We start from the raw sequence: 19,163 nt of genomic DNA on the forward strand, positions 1-19,163 counted from the left end.
GGCCAGATCAACAAGTAAATCAGCTAATTAAAACGCAGTGATAAGTGTCATCCTGGAGCCACACTTGGGGCTATGGAGCACAGAGGAGGGAACCCTGCCCAGCTGTGAAGGTCACTTCCCTGGGATGTGTGGCATCCCAGTGAGACCTGATGCGGGACAAGCAGCCAGCCCCATGAGCTGTGAGGAGACAGTGTTCCGGACCTCGGAGCTGGAGGAAACATCGAAGATGATCTGGCCTCCAAGCCTAGGGAGGGGCCTGCACACTGGCCCAGTCCGAAGACCTGTCTGGGCTGCGGGACACCCAGGGCCCGAGAGGCAGACGGTGAAGGAAGGGAGGGTCACCCTAGCCTCATTCACGCAGTGAAGAGAGGACACCTGAAGGGTCGCCAGGGAAGCCTGGCATGGTAAGGGGGTGCCCTCTCACAGCCAGTCGAAATCCTCCCCATCCCTGGGGGCCCCAGCCAACCCCTCCTCCCACCCCAGGCCGGTCGGTGAACTTTTTCTGCACCCTACCCTCAACAGACAAGTTAGGGCCTCGGGACCAGGAAGTAGTGCCCTCGGGTTCTGAAGTCGGCTACACCACTGACTCAGATTGTGATCTCCTGCAAGAGCGCGCCCCTCTCTGAGCCTCATTTTCTCCATCGGAAATATGGGACTTCCGACCACCCACCCCCATCCCGCTCTGGCTATGGGACTCTGGGACATCGAGAGACCGGCTTTTGTTCTCGGGCGAGTTCGACAGGACTGAGACCACAAATACCAGCCAGACTGAGTTCCTCCCCGCCCCTGCTCAGTCCCATTCCCTAGAGATTCGGGAACGCGGCCCACAATGCCCTTGAGAAACTACATTTCCCGACATGCAAAGGGGAGGCGGTGCCTGCCTGTCTCGGGCGACGTGGTCCTGGACCGGCCTAAGGACTACGACTCCCGGCGTGCCCCGCGGCCCAAGGCCAGAAGGGCCCGGATCCGGAACCGGATGAGGCTTGCTGCCCCAGTGCCCGCAGCGCTGGGGAAATGGTGAGCTTGGGGCCGAGTGCGGGAAACGGGGGCGTCTGGGGGTGGGGTCCTGGGTCTGCTCAGGAGCTGGGGCTTGAGTACTCGGAGCCGGCATCGCTCTCCCGCCGGTCCGTCGTACGGGTGATAGGCCTCGGCCCGGCGCTCTCTCTCCCGGCATAAAATTGACCTAGTCCGCCTCGTCTGATACGTCTGCTGAGTGAATGGGCGTAACCAGGCTGCAACGCCCCCCTTCATTAGTGCACCTAAATGGAGCATCACTGCCTCAGTTGAGTTCTCCCTTTTCTGCAGGCCACGGGAACAGACCAGGTGGTGGGACTTGGCCTCGTCGCCGTTAGCCTGATCATCTTCACCTATTACACCGTCTGGGTGATTCTCTTGGTATGTGTGCTGCCCCGTCCTCTTTCACCTCCCATCCCTGGATCTTGAGGCCAACTCCTAACATCATTTAAGCAGCTGCAATGTGACAGGTGCTGTGCTAGGTGCTTTACCTGCATACCTCACGAAAGCTCCAGAACAGCACTTGAGGAAGATGCTAGCGGTGTCCCCCATTTTATACACGAGGAAGCGGAAGCTCAGGGGGAAGCCTCAGGCCCAAGGTGGAATCCTTAACCACTACACTGTAAAGTCCTGTCCTTGATTTGTGCTGCCTTTGATGGGAGTTCTAGTCGTTGTCTCGTTATCCTGCGGGCCCCTGGGCATGACAGGTGCCAGTGGATTTTGTGAGAGTCTTTAGGATTTTTCTTTTCCCTGTGGGAAAATTTCTTGGTTACTGCTTTAAAAGTGTAGTGTTTGGAAGGCAAAATCTTGCAGAACTTGGTATCCTTTGGAGAAAAATGTTAGTAAAGAAGACTTTGGAGCCCAGGTTGGGAATCATTCGAGGATTCCTCATGTACCCTTTGCCCCTGCTAAGCTGTGGGGGCCTTAGGGCAAGTCCTTTGTCTTCTGTTCCCTGCCAGGTCCCCAGCCCCAACTTAGGGCGGGCACCAGGCAAGTGCCCCGTACACAACTATTAGATAAATGAAAGAAGGGAACAAACCAAGGCACCCCAAATGCCATCATCTTAAAGAAAAGCAAATGCAGTCTCAGTGCTTTGATGGGGTCAGCCCCGGAGACGGAGGAGGTGGGATGTTTGGGCTTGGGGAGCTGAGCAGGGCGAGGAATGCTCACCAGAGCTCTGCCCTTGATGCCAGCCATTCATCGACAGTCAGCATGTCATCCACAAGTATTTCCTGCCCCAAGCCTATGCCGTTGCCATCCCACTAGCTGCCGGCCTCCTGCTGCTCCTGTTTGTGGGTAAGTTCCCCCAACCCTGGGCAGCGTGTCTGAGGGACCCCATGACCCTCTCCCAGCCCTGAACATGCTGCTACACTTTGTCACTGGCTGTACATCTCCGTGAGGCTCCTTGCCCCCAACTCATCCCCTGGGGTTTCCCTGTTCATCCTTCAGGGCTTTAAGTCAGTCTTCCCGATGCCCCAGGCTCACTGGACTCTAATGGGATGTCTCCCTTTTTCCTGCTCCGTCCACCACCACCATCACTCTGCTCACACCTCCATCACCTCTCACCCGCTTGTCACCCCGGTTCAAGATCCCTGCACCTCTCTGTCTCCCAGGGTCTAGTGTGTGGGCCTCTTAAGGGGCAAGGACTGTTGCTTTATCATTGCTATGTACTCAGCCCCCGGCACAAGCTGTGGCACTGAGTTGGTGCTCAAGAAAGTGGTTTGGATGCATCACCAGTCAGATGTCTGGATGATGGGATGGGTGGATGATGGATGCTGAGTGGGTCAGTGGGGAGGTACGTGGATAGGTGGTTGACTGGGTGAGTAGATGGATAGTTGGGTGGATCTTATTCCCTGTAGAATTGGAAGCGCTAAACTCAGCAAATTGCCTGTGGTAGGTACCCGGCTGATGTTTTTTGAATGAATGGGTGGATGTGTGGCTTGATGAACAACTGGGGAGATGATCAGGTGGCCTGGAGTGTGGTTGGGTAGGTGCTTGGCCCCCTGTGTGGGTCACTCTCCCATGCTGTGTCCTGCTCTGGCCTCCCAGTAGCCCTGAGCTTTCTTACCTGACCTTTCTGGTCTGTATATTCCAGGCGTGTTCATCACCTACGTGATGCTGAAGAATCAGAAGGTGACCAAAAAGGCTCAGTGAAGGCCCAGCAGGGATGAGGCTGCCGGCCCCTTCTCTGCTTCTTCTCCAGGGCAGACCAAGGGTGGGGGCCCAGAGGACCCATCCAGGCACGGAGGGCCCCTCAAGCCTGGCTATCCTGCAGACACCCTCGTGGGATGGAGCTGTTCAGGACTCACCCCTGACTGACCAGGGCCCCTGCTCACCCTTCCAGAAGCCAGGAGGGAGGAGTCCCTGAAAGTCTCCCTCTCACCCTCTTCAGGTTCAGGGCCTGGAAAATGCTGGTCCTCCCCACCTCACTTTTCAGACTCCCTGTCGCTTTTTCCTCTGGCTTCTACACTCTTGCCTCAGTTTCCCTCATGTCACATGCTGTTGCTGGACTTGGCAGGTTCTGGGGCGTCACGTGACCTCTCCCCCCATGTCCTGCTCCTCCACAAAGGCAGCTTTCCCAGGTCTGACATACCCCAGACCCCACAAGGATTTCTGGACCTGGAAAGCCTAGGGGGAGGCCTGACAGGCCCCAGAGCACATTAGGGTGGCCACACGGGGGGCCCCTGGATTGACCGCTTCTCATGGAGGCCCAGCCCCCCAGCCTCAGTGCTGGCCTGTTGGGGAGAGCTGAACAATAAACATTGATGGTGTGTTTGTCTCAGTGCCATCCCTGACCAGGGGACTGGGCTTCCCAGGGGCTGGAGAGGGGCTGGGAGCTGGCCTCTGCGTTGGTCTCAGGTCGGGAGACCCTGGTTTGTGCAATCGGTGCCTCAGGTGCCTCCTGGATCATCTGTGTGCTGGACACAGGATAAAGTAGGGACCGGGACCGGGACCGATATGGGTCTGGCCTGGCACAGCTGATGGCTGGGGAGTCTGTGGAGGCACAGCAGTCTGCCAGACGCCACATCAGCCTCTACCAGGTCTCCCCCGTGCCAGCCTAGCCAGCTGGCACTGGTATTTTAAGGACCCTCAGGCTAGTCCCCGAAAACCCAAGCCTGTCATCTGTCTCTTGTACCCAGCAGCCCAACTTAGCGTGGCTCTGAGCAGAGGGCTGTTATGAGCCAGAGCAGGGCTGGTTCCACTGTGTTCAGGTTAACTGGCACAGGCCCAGCCTTAGTCCCTGGCAATCCCACCATGCCCCACTGGGCAGCCAGCTCTCCCATTCACAGTGTGAGCCTCCACCCCTCACACCTTGGACATTCATTCTTCCTCCAGTTAGCAAAGGTGTCCCCCTCATCAGAGAAGAGAGACCAACTACAGGCACACCTGCCCTGTCCTTACCTGTTTCTCTCTCCATCTTCCAGTCCAGGCAGAGATGCCCACCTGGACTCTGGGTCCTGTCCTCTCCCACTGCTATAGCAGAAGCCTCCTGTCTGATGATCCCTCTCAAGGGAACAGCCTGTGCCTTTCAACAAGGTCCCCCAGTGTTAAATGAACATGTTACAGGCTCCGTTTAAGGGACCCTCCATCAACCCAGTAATTCCCTCCGGGTCTCTCCCACGCTCTCCCCTCCACAGCCAAACTTCCCAAAAGGGTATCCACACCTGCTTCCTGCATTTCCTCACCCCTGCTGTGCTTGGCAGCATTCCAGGGGGGCTGCACTCAGACCACCCGTGACATCCAGTCTTTAAATCCAAAGCGCATTTCCTTGACCCCTCTGCCACATTTGGCTGGTGACCTCCCCCCTGGGTACACCCTCAGACGCTGGATGACCCATTCTCCTACTTTATGCTCTCTCTGGCACTCATGCTTCTCTGCCACGAGAGGGTGGGTTCCTCGGGACTCATCACAGGCTGTTTCACCCCACACTCTTCTGGGTGACCTCATCCTTACCCAGGCTCACCTGCAGCCCAGCTTTCTTCTGAGCCCCAATGTACTGCACATGCACCAGCTGCCCACCTGACATCCTCATCGGCTGTCGTAGTGACACCTCAAATTCATCCTGTCATGATCTGAATTCTCAGACTCCCTCACTATCCCCCCGCACAAATCTGGCTCTCCCCTCGTGCCCTGCCTTAGCATCATCATCCTGTATCCCTGACCCACAGCCAGAAGCCTGGCAGACATCACTGACCTTGGCTTTCCTCTTCCACTCCCCCATCCACATGACCCCAAATCCTGTCAATTCTCCCCTTTTCTCCCCTTCCCCCCATCACCTTCTAGATGCAAAGCCACCGTCCCCTGCCCTAAATCACCAAAGGCCTCCTCACTGCTCTCCCCTGCCCACAATGGCCCCCTCCAATCTGACTGCACTACAACCAGTGGCCTTTTGAAAACATCTGAGCATCTTTTCTTTTTTTAATTTTTGGCCGCACCACGCGGCCTGCGGGATCTTATTTCCCCAACCAGGGATCGAACACACACCCCCTGCAGTGGAAGTGCAGACTCTTTACCACTGGACCGCCAGGGAAGTCCCTGAGCTTTTTTTTTTCTTTTTCTGAGAATCTTTCTCACACACTTACAATGCTTCTCTGGGTTGCCGTCCCTCTCCCTCCCATGGCCGGCCGACAAGAGCCTGCATGCTCGCTTGAGCTCTCCTCACTCCAGTCACACTGGCCTTTCATTTCCTGGGACTCACTGAGGTTCTCTGCACATCCTACTCACATTGGTACAGCATATACTTCTCAAACACTGGTTTGTGCAAGGTACTGAGCCAGGGAAGGAGCCTGGCATGGTTCCTGCCCTCCTGGCACTCCCACTCTGGGTGGGGGAGGGGAGATATAATAAACAAATAAATGAACAAGACAGTCTCTGACAGTGTTAAGTGTGATGAAGAAAAATAAAGCGATGTGATCATGACTGAAGGGAGGGGACACTTAGAGTCGGGCAAGGTGATAAGGAATAAAGCAAATCAAGTCGAGGGTGGAGGTGGGGGAGGATTTCAGGCAGAGGGAACGGCACCTGCAAAAGCCCGGAGGTGTGAAAGAGTTTGGTGGCCAAGGGCCAGCAGGGAGCCCCTGTGACCGTGTGCTGGGTGCAGGGACAGTGATTTGAGATGGGGCTGGAGAGCGGGCAGATGGGCCTGGGGCCACACCGAGATGTTTGGACTTTGTTCCAGTGCCGTGGGAAGCCACTGGAGGCTTAGAGCGTGCGAGTGACGTCATGCGATTTATGCTTTTAAAAGCTCACGCTGGCAGCTGTGTTCCTCCCTCTCACTCACCACTAAAATCCGCCTCCCCCCCACGCCACCCCGGCCTACACTGCTCCTGGCCCATAGTGAATGTTCAAAATAAGTGTTGAATGAACGCACGCCCCTGACTTCCTGTGTGACCTGGAGGTAGTCACTTCTCTCTCTGGACCTTAGTTTCCTCACCCGAAATACGGTCGGTGGGAATTTCACGCCAGGGTGGGTGGGCGGGACTGGCTTTAGGTTACCTGCCTCCCCGAGCGCCCCGAGACCTGAGTCTCCCACCCCAGGAAGGGAATGTGGGGTCTTCCCCCGGTGCGGACCCTAACCAACGCGCGGCGGCCCTGCCCCGCCCTGGACCGCGGTCCGAAGGGTGCTGCAGCCCCGGGGGCGGGACCCGCAGGCGATCCCCCGCGCCCCCGCTCGGATTGGGTGCAGCAGTGACCGGCACCACGCGATTGGTCGGTCCAGAAGCAGGGGCGGGGCCTGGCTCCTGCAGCGGGGCGGCCCGGCAGCGGGGGACGCGGCCAGAGCCCGGGGAAGCTGCTGCGGGGGCGATGGCCGCGCCGAGCCCGGGGCCCCGCGAGGTAGGTGCAGACCCGAGAGAGGACAGGAAAGGAAAGGGTTGGAGGGCAGGGGCAGGGCCTCCCCTCCCCGTGCAGGGCGAACACACCCCCATCCAAGCCCAGAAGGGGTCCTGCACTGGGCGGGACTGGGACACGCCCCACATGGGGCCGCAGGTCTGAAGCGGGGAGTCCGGCGGGTATCCCCCGAGAACTTCCTCAGTTTCCTCATCGGGAAAATGGAGACAATGATAAAAGCTTCTCCTTCATAGGGCTGTTAGGAGGTCAAGCTCTCAGACAGTGCTGGACACTTGGTGGGTGCCCAATGCTAAGGGGTCAGCAGCTATGATCTCAGGTTCGTGCTGACCCTCCGCGCTGGCCTGGAGGAACTCGGCATAGACGAGTGGAATAGATGACTGAATTACTGACATCACAGCTCCTACTATAAGGAGTTCCTGTGCAGGATGCTCAAACTCAACAGTAACAACAGTTAATACCTGCCACGAAGGAGTTATTATAGTTCTCATTTTACAGATGAGAAAACGAGGTGCAGAAAGGTTAGGTGATTTACCTAAGCTAGTGAGAGGTTGCAGAACAAATGCTCTACCTACTGATAATAACCATCACTATTTTGGGTGCTGACTGCATTCCAGGTACTGTCCCCTCACAACACCCAGTGAGGTGGGTACCAGCCTTATCTGTATTTTACAGCTGAGGAAACTGAGGCAGAGAGGGATGAGGGGTGAGCTGACAAGCAGTGGACGTGGGACTCAGACGAGGGTCTCTCCCCTGTGGGATGCTTGCTGCCTCAGGCTCATTGCTTCTGGTGCCTCCCACCCCAGGTCCTGGCCCCCTCCCCAGAGGCTGGACACAGAGCTGCCACCTCGAGCTCTGGCCGCCGTGGCCTCCTCTGGCGTCTACGAGACAAGCAGTCTCGCTTAGGCCTGTTTGAGATTGGCCCAGGGCATGAGCTGCACCAGCTGACGTGTATGATGCAGGCAGGGCTGTGGGCTGCCACTCAAGTGTCCATGGACCACCCGCCCACGGTGAGTGGCCAGTCTGTCCCATGCACCTCCACAGCACCGACAGCAAGACCAGGCTGATGCCCTGTCCTGCTAATACTGCAGGGCTGGGGAACAGAGCGGGCTAGATAGAAGGAGAGGAAGGCAGGGCCTTGGTGCAGGGAGGGAGGGACATTCTGGGGTGGGGGCTGAGGCCAGGAAGCCAGAAAGCCCAGGGTGTGTGGGGAGTGCGAGGAACCCCCTGACCCGGGTGGTTGATGTGTGATCTAGGTGGGTCTCTGCCTCTCTTTGGGCTTCAGTGTCACCTCTGTATATTGGGTGGGAGGGATTGTACTTCTTGGTCTCTGAGGCCCTCACGGTTCTGCCAGGGTGTGTGGTTGAGAAGGGACCCTGCCCCCACCCCACCAGCCCAGCCCATCCTCCCCGGAGCTCAGGCTGGGGCCAGGCTGGCTCAGCAGAAAGGGTCGCCCACTGCAAGCTCAGCAGCTGGACGGCCCGGGTGAGCATGTGTGTTGTTTGTGTGTGTGCATACGTGTGCACAGTGTGGCCACATCCTGTGAGCCAGGTCCTAGCACAGGGACCTGGAGGTCCAGGGAGAGAGTAGGAGTTCTCTAAATCTCATCACCTGCTGAAAATCTTCCATGGCTCCCCAATACTCAGCCTGGCCTCAAGGTCCTGCTGGCTCAACCCCAAGGGCCGACTGTCCAGCCTCCTTCCCAGTCCATCCTTACTCGCTTCAGTCACTCAGGCTCTCCTTCCCTTCCTGGTGGCCACCACTGCTGTTCCCGCTCCTATGAGCACCCTGCTCCTCCTCTCCACTACCCTTGAGATTTCAGCTTAGGGGGCACCTCCTCCAGGAAGCTTTCTCTGATCCTGCTTCTCCCAGGCTTAGTCAGACAGTCCTAGGCTTCTAGGCCATCCCCTTCGACTGGGAGGGCATCTGGCGACACTTTGGCCAACGTGTGTCTGGGCACATGTGTCAGGCTCTAACTCAGAGACTGGTGCTGGGGACCCAGCAGTGAATGAGACACACCTAAGACCTGCCTTGGGTTACTCTCCTCCTCCCTCCAGCTCTGGGAGGGCTGGCAGTCTATCTGCCCAACTCAGGCACACCCAGAGTGGTCCCCACTGGCTGGAGGAATCAAATTGGGGGGAACGGGGGTGAGGCCAGGTACAGGATGCTTGGAGACCCTGGGCTGGCACTGGGGGGTTGAGACTTGCCCTGAGCCCCTCTGCTCCTTGCTACAGGGGCTGCCCACGGAGGAGGATTTCTCCGAGGTCCTGACCCAGGTTCACGAGGTAGAAAGCCCAAGAGTGCTGCATGGGAGGGGGTGTGTTCTGCTCTTCTCCTCAGTTTTCCCATCTGTGCAGTGGGAATGATGGCTTGCCCCGGGGCTTTGCAGGAAGGGTGTGCTTACCCTGACCCTCCCGCGCCAGAGCCGACTGCACACACCTGGGCCCCAGGGACACTCTTGGGGCTGCTCTTCCTTTCCGCAGGGCTTCGAGCTGGGCACCCTGGCTGGCCCCGCCTTCGCCCGACTGCGGCGCTCCCTAGGGCTGGCAGAGGAGGACTATCAGGCTGCGCTGGGTCCGGGCGGCCCCTACCTGCAGTTCCTCAGCACCTCCAAGAGCAAGGCCAGCTTCTTCCTGTCGTGAGCTGGCAGCTGGGGTGGGGAAGGGGTGGGAGAGGTGTCCGGGGTGGAGGGGGGCTCTTGAGGAGAGAGACAGAATGGCCAGGTCAGGTTGGGTCAGGGCCAGATAGAGGTCAGATGGAGGAGGAGAGACTGAGGGCGAGGGCAGGAGGCGAGAGGGGCGGTGAGGAGGCGGCTCCTGCCCCACCTGGTCAGTGACCTCACCGTCCCGCCCCCCCAGCCACGACCAGCGCTTCTTCCTGAAGACCCTGCGGCGCCGGGAGGTGCGGGCGCTGCTCGCCCACCTGCCCCGCTACGTGCAGCACCTGCAGCGGCATCCACACTCGCTGCTAGCGCGGTTGCTGGGTATGACCGGCCAGGGACCCGGGACTGCAGGGCGAGGGGAGGGGTGAAGAGAGAGAGCGAGAAGGGGAGGGGGTCAGGGAGTGGGCGGTTCCAGGACGGGGGGCGTAGGGGACCTGAGCCCGAGCAGGGTGGAGGGGACTGGACAGGAGGCGGGGCCGGCTGGGGGGAGAGTTCAGTGGGGGGGCGGGTCCTAGACAGCAACGTAGGAGGGCGGGGGTCGGTGGGCGGGGCCAAGACCTTGGGCGGGGCCCAAAGGGGGCGAGGTTGAGATTGAATAGTCCCGGGAGGAGGATATATGGGCAGGGCTAGGCCTGGGGGACACGGCATCTTTGGGGCTAAATTTAGAAGCGGGTCGACTTGGGACACCACCCCAAGCTGGGGAAGGGGTATGGGGGCGTGGCCTGGAGGCTCGGGATGCGGCGGATCGCGAGAAGGAGGCGTGGCCTGGAACTGGGGCAGGATGCACCCGGCTTTGCCGAGTTTGGGGCCTCTCTACCTGACGCCCTCTCCCTTTCCAGGAGTGCACAGTCTGCGGGTGGCCCGGGGAAAGAAGGTGGGTGAGGCCGAGGCGAGGGGGCCGGGCCGGAGGGGGCGGGGGGAGGGTGAGATCCTGTGCTCCCTCACTCCCTACCCCCGTCTCCAGAAATACTTCATCATCATGCAGAGCGTCTTCTATCCCACCGGCCGCATCTCCGAGAGGTGAGTCGGCCTCCCGGCCCCACCCGGAATGTGCCACCTGAAGCACCCACACTCACTAGACAGACAGCGAAACTGAGGCACAGGGAGGAGAAGGGACGTTACCAAGATCTCCTGACGGGTCGGAGACAGTGATTCCCACGACCAGCATCTCTTGAGCACTCAGTATGCCATGGGCGCTGTGTTGAGCCATTTGCATTCATCACCTTCCTTATTCCCAGAACAACTCTTGAGGGGTAGCTGTCCTAATCATCCCCATTTTGTCGAAGAGAAAATGAGGAGGGGAAAGCCACACAGCTACTACGTGAGGAGCAGGGAATCAAACTAGCCTCTGATTGCAGGTGGCCCTCTGAGCCTCCTAGCCCTGCCTCTGCCCGCGAGCTCCACGCTGGTGCTCTCCCAGGGCCGCGGACTTCACTCATGCCCTCTGGTGCTGCGTCTAGGGTTGGGCCCCTCTGTCTGGGATACCCCAGAGATGACAAGGTGCCAAGAGGCAGTCACAGGCAGGGGTAAAGGCTCGACTGGACTTTCAAGGGCCTGAGTTGGAATCCCTGCTCTGCCCTTTACTGTGTGGTCTTGGGCAAATTAAAAACAAAACAAAACAAAAAACCTCTCTGAGGCTTTTTCTTCATCTCTAACATGGGGACAATAACGGACTGGGGTTGTGCTGAGAATCTGGACAGTCACCCAGTGGAAGCTCTTGTTTCTTATTACCTTGTGAGTTCCCTGTATGTCTCAAGTCTCTATAAGGTTGAATTCTGTCTCCCCCACCCCTCATTTCCCAGGTATGACATCAAGGGCTGCGAGGTGAGCCGCTGGGTGGAGCCCGCCCCTGAGGGCAGCCCCCTTGTCCTGGTGCTGAAAGACCTCAACTTTCAGGGCAAGACCATCAACCTGGGTGAGCCACGGGGGCGGTCACTGCCTGCTCTTCCTCCATTTAGAGTGAAGTTAGAAGGGTGTCCCTGGCACTGCTCTCTGCCTGAGTCTTTAAGAGCCCAGATTCTGGAGTCAGGCAGAGAATCCTAACTCCACAGCTTTCTAGCTAGGTGACCAAGGCAAATTACAGATGAGTTTCCTCATCTGTGAAATGGGACAGTAAAGACATCTGCCCTTCTGGGGCAGATGTGTGTGGAGCCCTCAGAAACTTGCCTGGCACACAACGAGCACTCAGGTGGGGGCACTGATGCTCCGGCAGGGCCCCAGCGGAGCTGGCTCCTCCGCCAGATGGAACTGGACACCGCCTTCCTCCGGGAGCTCAACGTGCTGGATTACAGCCTCCTGATGGCCTTTCAGCGTCTCCATGAGGATGAGCGGGGCCCAGGCAGTAGCCTCATCTTCCGCACAGCCAGGTGGGCCCCCCAGAGGCAACAGCAAGAATGAGGTGATGAGAACATGGAAAAGACAGATGGTGTAGTGGGGGAACAGCACAGGCAAAGGCTCGAAGACTGGAAAGTGCAGTGTTTGTGTGTATGTGTGTAGGGGTGTGTGTGTGTGTGTGTGTGTGTGTGTGTGTGGAGGGTGGAGGGCTGGAGAAGCCTGGCCGGCAGGGGTAGCAGGCACAGATGGATCACAGCAGAGGAAAGACCAGGTGAGATCCAGTTGGGCTTTTGAAGAATCTGCCCATTTTCCAGAAGGAGATGTGGAGCCATTGAAGGTTTCAGACCTATTTAATTTTTGCCTTAGAAAGAGCCCTTGCCCCTTAACTCGGTCATTTCACTTTGAGGACCCCGAAGTCATCACCACTGGCACCATCAGCTTGTTGCCTTCCTCTTGCATGCAGCCAATCCTTGCATGCTGACTATGAGCCTCATTGAGAGGATGGGCTCATTCGCATTTTAGAGATGCGGAAACTGAGCCTCAGAGAGAGGAAGTGAAGTTGTAGAATGACTTTTGAGGATTCATGTTAGTACTTGGTTAGTTACTTGGATTTCAGTCCTCCAAGGCCCACATCTGTGGTTGAACCGAATTACTCAGGGATTAAGACAGGCACTTCAAGGAAATAAGTTCATTGATCCAGTGGGTGGACAAGACAAGTGAAAAATGATGTCCATTCACCTAGCCCCCATCCCCACCCCTTGGAGGAAGACCTTGGGATGGGTGAGTCTTGGGCACAACCCAAGGTAATGGCTTGGTGGGCACATCCTGACCAGATGGTGGAATGCCTGCCGTGGGGCACAGAATCCACCAAGTCTGCCCATCCAACCTAGGTCAGCTTCTCCCTTGCCCTGTACCCCCAGATGGTGCTCAGATTACAGCCATCATTCAGCAAGTAAACCCAAGTTTGCCTACGATGGTTGTTTCTCCATGCTGCCTGGTAAATGGTCACAGCTACAGCCCCACCCCCACCCAGTTCCCAGCCCCTCATTCAGAACCCACCACCCCCAGGTTAACCCTGGCACTGAAGAGAGTACCAGCACTCTGTCCTGGCTCCCAGACCACTCGGTTCTGATTGGTTGGTGCCTGGGTGGGGCTTTCTTTGATTGGCTTTTTCCCCCCAAGACCTGGGCAGGGCAGGGATAAAGCCCTCAGCGACCTGCCACCCCGCGACCCCCACTCCCAAACTCCCACCATCACAAGAGGACAATGTTAGGGAACTGAGCCTGCTTCTGGTTGGGATTGGGGGCCCAGCCAGAGGCATCTTCTGATTTGGAATACAATTTGAGGCAAAAAGACACACCATCTGCAAACTCAGGTTGGACTTTTTCTGCAAGGTTTCAACTCTGCCACCCTGAAACTTCCAGGGTTGGATGACCCCAAACAGCAGTTTAGGAAGTACCCAAATATGGGACTTATCCAAAGTGATGTGGCACATAAGTGCAGAGCCAGAGTCTGTGTGACCCAAATGCTCTAGACCAGCGCTACCCAGTAGAAATTTAATGCGAGCCACACATGTAGTTTTAAATTTTCTAGTAGCCTCATTTTAAAAAGTAAAAAAGAAATAGGTAAAAATAATTTTAATAACATATTTCACTTACTTCGTACATCCAAACTTTTATCGTTTCATAATCTAATCAATATAAACATTTATGAGATATTTTACATTCTTTTTCTCATACTGTTTTGGAAATCCAGTATGTATTTTATGCTTACTGCGCATCTCATTTGGGACTGGCCACATTTAAGTGCTCAGTGGCCACATATGGCTGGCTGGTGGCTGCATAATGGACAGCTCAGCTTTAGACCGTCAACTGCACTTTACTCAGCCGCCCAGTTTATCTGACATCACAGGTCCGGGCACACGGGAGGTGTGAGAATGACCCAGGGGCAGCATGGCCATGCTGACAGGGTCCATTGGCTGGGGCTCCCTGGAGGAGGTGGTAACCTCACCCTCCTGTCTGCCCCCAGGTCTATGCGAGGGGTACAGAGCCTGGAGGAGCCAGAAGCCCAGAACCGCCGGCTGCTGCCCGACGCCCCCAACGCCCTACACATCCTGGACGGGCCAGAGCAACGCTATTTCCTGGGCCTCGTGGACCTCGCCACAGTCTACGGGCTCCGCAAGCGGCTGGAGCACCTGTGGAAGACGCTGCGCTATCCAGGCCGGACCTTCTCCACCGTCAGCCCAACTCGCTACGCCCGTCGCCTCTGCCAGTGGGTGGAGGCGCACACCGAGTGACCGGCGCCCAGCCGCGCTCTCCCCACCTGGACAACAGTCGCCCGCTGGGGACGCGGGTTCCAGCCTGGCCCGGGCAGCGGGTCGGACTCTCCTCGCCTGTTGTTCCTCCACTTGGCCCCCAGAGGGCAGCATCCCCTAATTAATATTATGAACTCATTTTGCTGGGGATGCTGTGCCTGGCATTGTTATCAGGGACTCCCCTACATTAGCTCATTTAATCCTCAAAAAAAAAAATGCTATTATTCTTTTTTTTTTTTTGCAGACCATGAAATGAAGGCTCAGGGGGTGAAGGGACTGAGCAAGATCATTCAGCAATAAATGCTGGAACCAGGACTCAACTATGCCTTTTGGACTCAGGAGCCTGTATTCTTACTCACCAGCTCCCGCAGCCCTGTCCTCATTGGGGAAGGGGGGAGGCTGAAGCCACCAAGCCCAGCCCCCTTGTCGTCCAGATGGGGAAACTGAGGCCCAAAGACTTTAAGGGGCTTATGCACGGGTAAGTGGCAAGGCCAGCCCAAGAACCCGGGCCTCCCAACCCCCTGCCCTGGCTCAAGCAGGGCCCACTGGCCTCCCTCTGGGGTGGCCCCCCTCACTCCTGCTCCTCTAGGATGCAGGTGGGAGGAGGTGGGGGAGTGGGGGGGGGGCTTCAGCTCTGGGAAACATTAGACTGCGGTCCACTATTGATCTTGAGTAAGCTCTGCCCTCCTCTGGGAGTCACTTTTATCATCTGTGAAATGGGAGCAGGGGTTGGTGGTCAGACGGAGGGACCTGGACACACAGACATCACTGGGAGCAGAGAAGAAAACTGCCTGCATAGCCTCTGATCTTTCCTTCTCCCTCCTCCAGGAAACTCCAACTCTGCCTTTGACCCCAGTCCAATCCGACCATGCCCAAGTGGCCCTTTCCTCTAGAGCTTCTCTGGGGCCTGGCTGAGTGATCAGGACAAGGTGCTAAACCTCTCTGTGCCTCAGTGGTCTAATCGTTAAAATGGAAACATTCAACTCATTAAATATTTATTGAGCACCTGCTATGTGACAGGCCCTCTGCTGGGAAATGGGGACGTGGGGTGGAGCAAGATGCATAGATTCCACCGCCACAGAACTCACAGTCGGGGGGGACAGTGACAAAAGCAACCTGTGTGACAAATCCTTGTGAAGGCACATGGGGCCGTGGAGCTCAGGGAAGGAGCCTCTACCTAATTATTTGATGGGTGGGTGTGCTCTAACCCCTTCACTGAGACCAGAAGAATCAGATGCAGCTCTGGGAGGGTTCCAAGCCAAGGACACAGCAAAGATCTGGAGTAAGAGAGAGCCTGGCACTAGAGAGAAAAACATGACACTGTGGTTGGAGTTCAGGGCTGGGGGGACAGTGTGGTGGTGTGGGGGGCTTTGTGGGCCAATGGCTGATCCCTGGACTGGATGACTCCAGACCTTGGGAAATTCACTCAGTTACACCCACCACTGCCATTCCATTAGCCTTGAGAGAAAAGGAGGAAAAGTGGCTGGTGGGGGAAGGGAGAGGAAAGGGAAATCTTATGCTGCAGGGCCGGAGTGCGGGTTCCTGGAATATACATACATATATATAATTGACATCACCCCTAGCTGTCTGGGTGACTCTGGGTGATTACTCTACCTTTCTGAGCTGGCACAAGCCACAGAGCATTTCTTGTTCTGGCTCAGCAGGAAGCTGAGACATAGAGTGCATTAAGGTCATCACTAAGGAGGTGGGTGGGTCGTGGAGACTCTGTGGCGGAAGGGCAGCCCAGCAGGAAACTGGGGTTTGGCCCTACATTTCCCTGGGGTCTGGATCCGACAGGGCTGAGTCAGGGCCTGAGCCCTACGCTCATAGATGGGGATGGCTCAGCCCCTATCCACTTTGGATCTCTGGCAATGGGCTGAGGTAGGGCCTGCGGCTGGAAAGGAAGTGGTTTGTCCAAGGTCTCATGAGGCCCAGGACTCCTGGCTCTTCTAACTGGCTCATTCAACAGACATTATCTAGCACTGAGTGTGTGCCGGGCACTGTGCCGGTGTTGGAAATGCCCTAAGAACATGACTGGCCTGACTGCCCGCATGGAGCTTAGAAGCTGGTGGGCAGATGGACCATAAACAAGAAAACCAGTTAATACACAGCATGATTTCAGAGTGTGACAAGTACTATGAAAAAAATAAATCATGTTGGGACAAGAGGGATGGTGGTGCGATGTTGGATAGAAAAGTTGGCAAGGGCCTTTCTGAGGAGGTGATATTTGAGCTGAATGACAAGAGCTGGCCATCTGAATAAAGAAGTCCAGGTAGAGGATATAGCAAGTGCAAAAGTCCTGAAGTAGGAACGAGCTCAATGCAACTGGAGATTGGAACGGCAGCCAGGGTGGGTGGACGGTGATTAAGAAGGAAGCAGGAGGGCCTCCTTATTCTATGAAGAAGAGTAAGGAGAGGACTTTTGCCAAAGCCAAATTGAAGAGCTTCATCTGAGGCTGTGGGACTTCCCAGTGTCAGTTCCACTGTGGACGTATGATCCTCATCTACTCTGGGAGCCCAGGACATTTGGGCATGTCTGGGCTTGTCAAGACAAGAACTTGACCATGTCTCCATGCGGCCTTAGCAAGGAAGGATTTGCCTCTCTGGGGAAGGAATCGTCACCAGCCATTGTGGGTGATCAATGAATCCATAGGGAACATCTCACCATTTTCCCCTTGGGGTTGGGGCCACAGAGAGAGACTGAACTGAGGTGTGCCCAGGCTGGAGTGGGGGATACAAGGAAGGCTTGTGCTCGACGGATGCCCCGGGGGCAGGGCTGCTTCAACAGCAGCCCCCAGCAGGATGGGGAGAGGCATGGAGGCCTAGATCACCGGCTTGGGGGAATTTGGCTTTGCATATGGAGTGCTAGCCCTGGAAAGCTGCTGATCTGGGTGCAGATACCCAACACAGATACCCTGCTGTTGTGCCCACACCAGAACCTCTTAGAAAAAGGAAAATGGCATTTGAAATGGGACCAGAGCCGGAGCCCAGGCTGGTTCCCAGGCCAGGGCCCTGCAGAAGGGGATGCGTGTGGTAAGATGAGCTTTCTTTCAATGCTCATGAAGCATTTTGTAAAAAAGAAAAACAGTTTAGATGGGAAGTATGCTCTCCACTTCACCCCAGGCCCACCTCTCCCTATTGCCTCCTATTTGCCCCTTCGATCCTATCTGGCCCCGGAAAGCACTTGACTTTGAATCCCCGAGGGACCCCAGGTGAGCCTTCGAATGGGACACATTTCAGCACCTGCAGGGGCCCTACACTGAGTTGGCTTCGCATTGGAGGACATTTTGAGAAGGGGGGTGTTATAGTGTGACTTCTTTTGTACCATGATTCTTCCTCATCTTGTGTGAAACTCATAGGATTTAAGCTCAGTAATTCAAGATGGAGTCACAGTGGCCAATGTGAACTTCCATGTTAGTTGTTGTGAACTGTCCAGTACAGGACTGCAAGTGTCTGGGTGTCATAAATTAATAGTGTTGCTTTAGGGACTTCCCTGGCGGTCCAGTGGTTAAGACTCTGCACTTCCACTGCAGGGGGCATGGCTTCCATCCCTGGTTGGGAACTAAGATCCCACATGCCGCCTGGCGTAGCCAAAAAAAAAATAACAGTGTTGCTTTATTTATTTGGCTGCACTGGGTCTTAGTTTCAGCACGTGGGATCTTCGTTGCCGCGTGCAGCGGCATGCAGGATCTAGTTCCCTGACCAGGGATCGAACCCGGGGTCCCTGCATTGGGAGCGTGGAGTATTAACCACTGGACCACCAGGGAAGTCTCAGTAGTTTTGCTTTAGATAAGGAATTTGTTTGGTTCCTCGGGAAGACTCTACTGGCACAGAGACTGATAGAGACAAGATTCTTTGGGGCATAACTGTTACACCCTACAGGCAGATCCTTTAAAATGAGACTACAAGACTGAGCAACTTGAAGGCTCTTTGCTGGAGGACTCCACGCTGCTGAGAGCTGTTCCAGACGGATGCTCTGTTGGAGCGGAAGGCGACTTCCCACTCACATTTGTCATGAGATTCTGGTTCAGCTGGATCAAAGCCCGCCGCTCGCTTGTGCTGAGACTTGACCTTCCCAGTCTTCTCCTTGTTGTTTGTTACCCCCTTTTCTATTTTCCCCACTAACCTGTGTTGTGTGCAATAAACCAAGTGACTCATGAATTGAATACTGGTTATGGTTTTTGTTTTTTTGTTTTTTTAAAATACTTATTTATTTATTTGCTGTATCAGGTCTTAGTTGCGGTGCGCGGGCTCTAGAGTACCCAGGCTCATTAGTTGTGGCATGGGCTTAGTTGTCCTGCAGCATGTGGGATCTCAGTTCCCTGACCAGGGATCGATCCGGCATCCCCTGCATTGCAAGACCGATTCTTAACCACTGGACCACCAGGGAAGTCCCATGGTTATGTTCTGTATATCCCCAGTCCTGTGATTCTAACCTGGTCTTACCGCTGGATCTTGCAGCAAAACGGGGGTGTTTGGGAGGTGAAAGTAGGTGGTCAGAGTCCTGGCTCTGCACTAACTGCCCAGGGTTTGAATCTTGGCTCTGCCACAAGATGCCTCTGCACCATCTCACTGGGAGATGCTATCATCACCCCTACTCCACAGAGGAGAAAAACTGAGGCTCAGGTGAACTCACCCGAGGCAGTCCAGGTAAGGTTGCCAGAGAAAATACAGGACGCCCAATGACACTGGAATTTCAGATTTCTAATATAATTATTGGTTGTTGCTGAAATTCCAGAATAAGTGGGCATCCTGTATTTTACTTGCTAAATCTGGCAACCCTACCAAGCTTGAAACCCGGGGCTGCCTGAGCCTAAAACCCCGCTTAATTACCGCCCAGCACCGCCCCCCTCCCCGCCCCCCGCCGCCCGACTTCATAAATAGAGAAACTCCAGTCCGGACGACAAGGGAGCCACGGCACATTGGCTGCGACACCCTCTAGCCCTTTCCTAGGCGGACCGCCCAACCCACCTCCCGCAGGAGCTTGGGAGAC

At 56.1% G+C, this 19,163-nt stretch overlaps 2 protein-coding genes across 2 annotated transcripts; both read left to right on the forward strand.

The window, feature by feature from the left end:
• Positions 1-957: 957 nt before the first annotated feature.
• Positions 958-3,789, forward strand: DPM2 (dolichyl-phosphate mannosyltransferase subunit 2, regulatory). Its single transcript, XM_061200949.1, has 4 exons — positions 958-1,017; positions 1,306-1,395; positions 2,208-2,310; positions 3,110-3,789. The coding sequence occupies exons 1-4, from the start codon at positions 1,015-1,017 to the stop codon at positions 3,166-3,168; spliced, it is 255 nt and encodes an 84-aa protein (XP_061056932.1). The 5' UTR covers positions 958-1,014; the 3' UTR covers positions 3,169-3,789.
• Positions 3,790-6,819: 3,030 nt separating this feature from the next.
• PIP5KL1 (phosphatidylinositol-4-phosphate 5-kinase like 1) lies at positions 6,820-14,153 on the forward strand. Its single transcript, XM_061200951.1, has 10 exons — positions 6,820-6,849; positions 7,668-7,871; positions 9,096-9,146; positions 9,345-9,499; positions 9,720-9,844; positions 10,363-10,397; positions 10,488-10,543; positions 11,326-11,438; positions 11,736-11,889; positions 13,886-14,153. The coding sequence occupies exons 1-10, from the start codon at positions 6,820-6,822 to the stop codon at positions 14,151-14,153; spliced, it is 1,191 nt and encodes a 396-aa protein (XP_061056934.1).
• Positions 14,154-19,163: the final 5,010 nt, after the last annotated feature.

Source organism: Eubalaena glacialis, chromosome 9 (genome assembly GCF_028564815.1).
Source record: "Eubalaena glacialis isolate mEubGla1 chromosome 9, mEubGla1.1.hap2.+ XY, whole genome shotgun sequence".
NCBI classification, from domain to species: Eukaryota; Metazoa; Chordata; class Mammalia; order Artiodactyla; family Balaenidae; genus Eubalaena; species Eubalaena glacialis.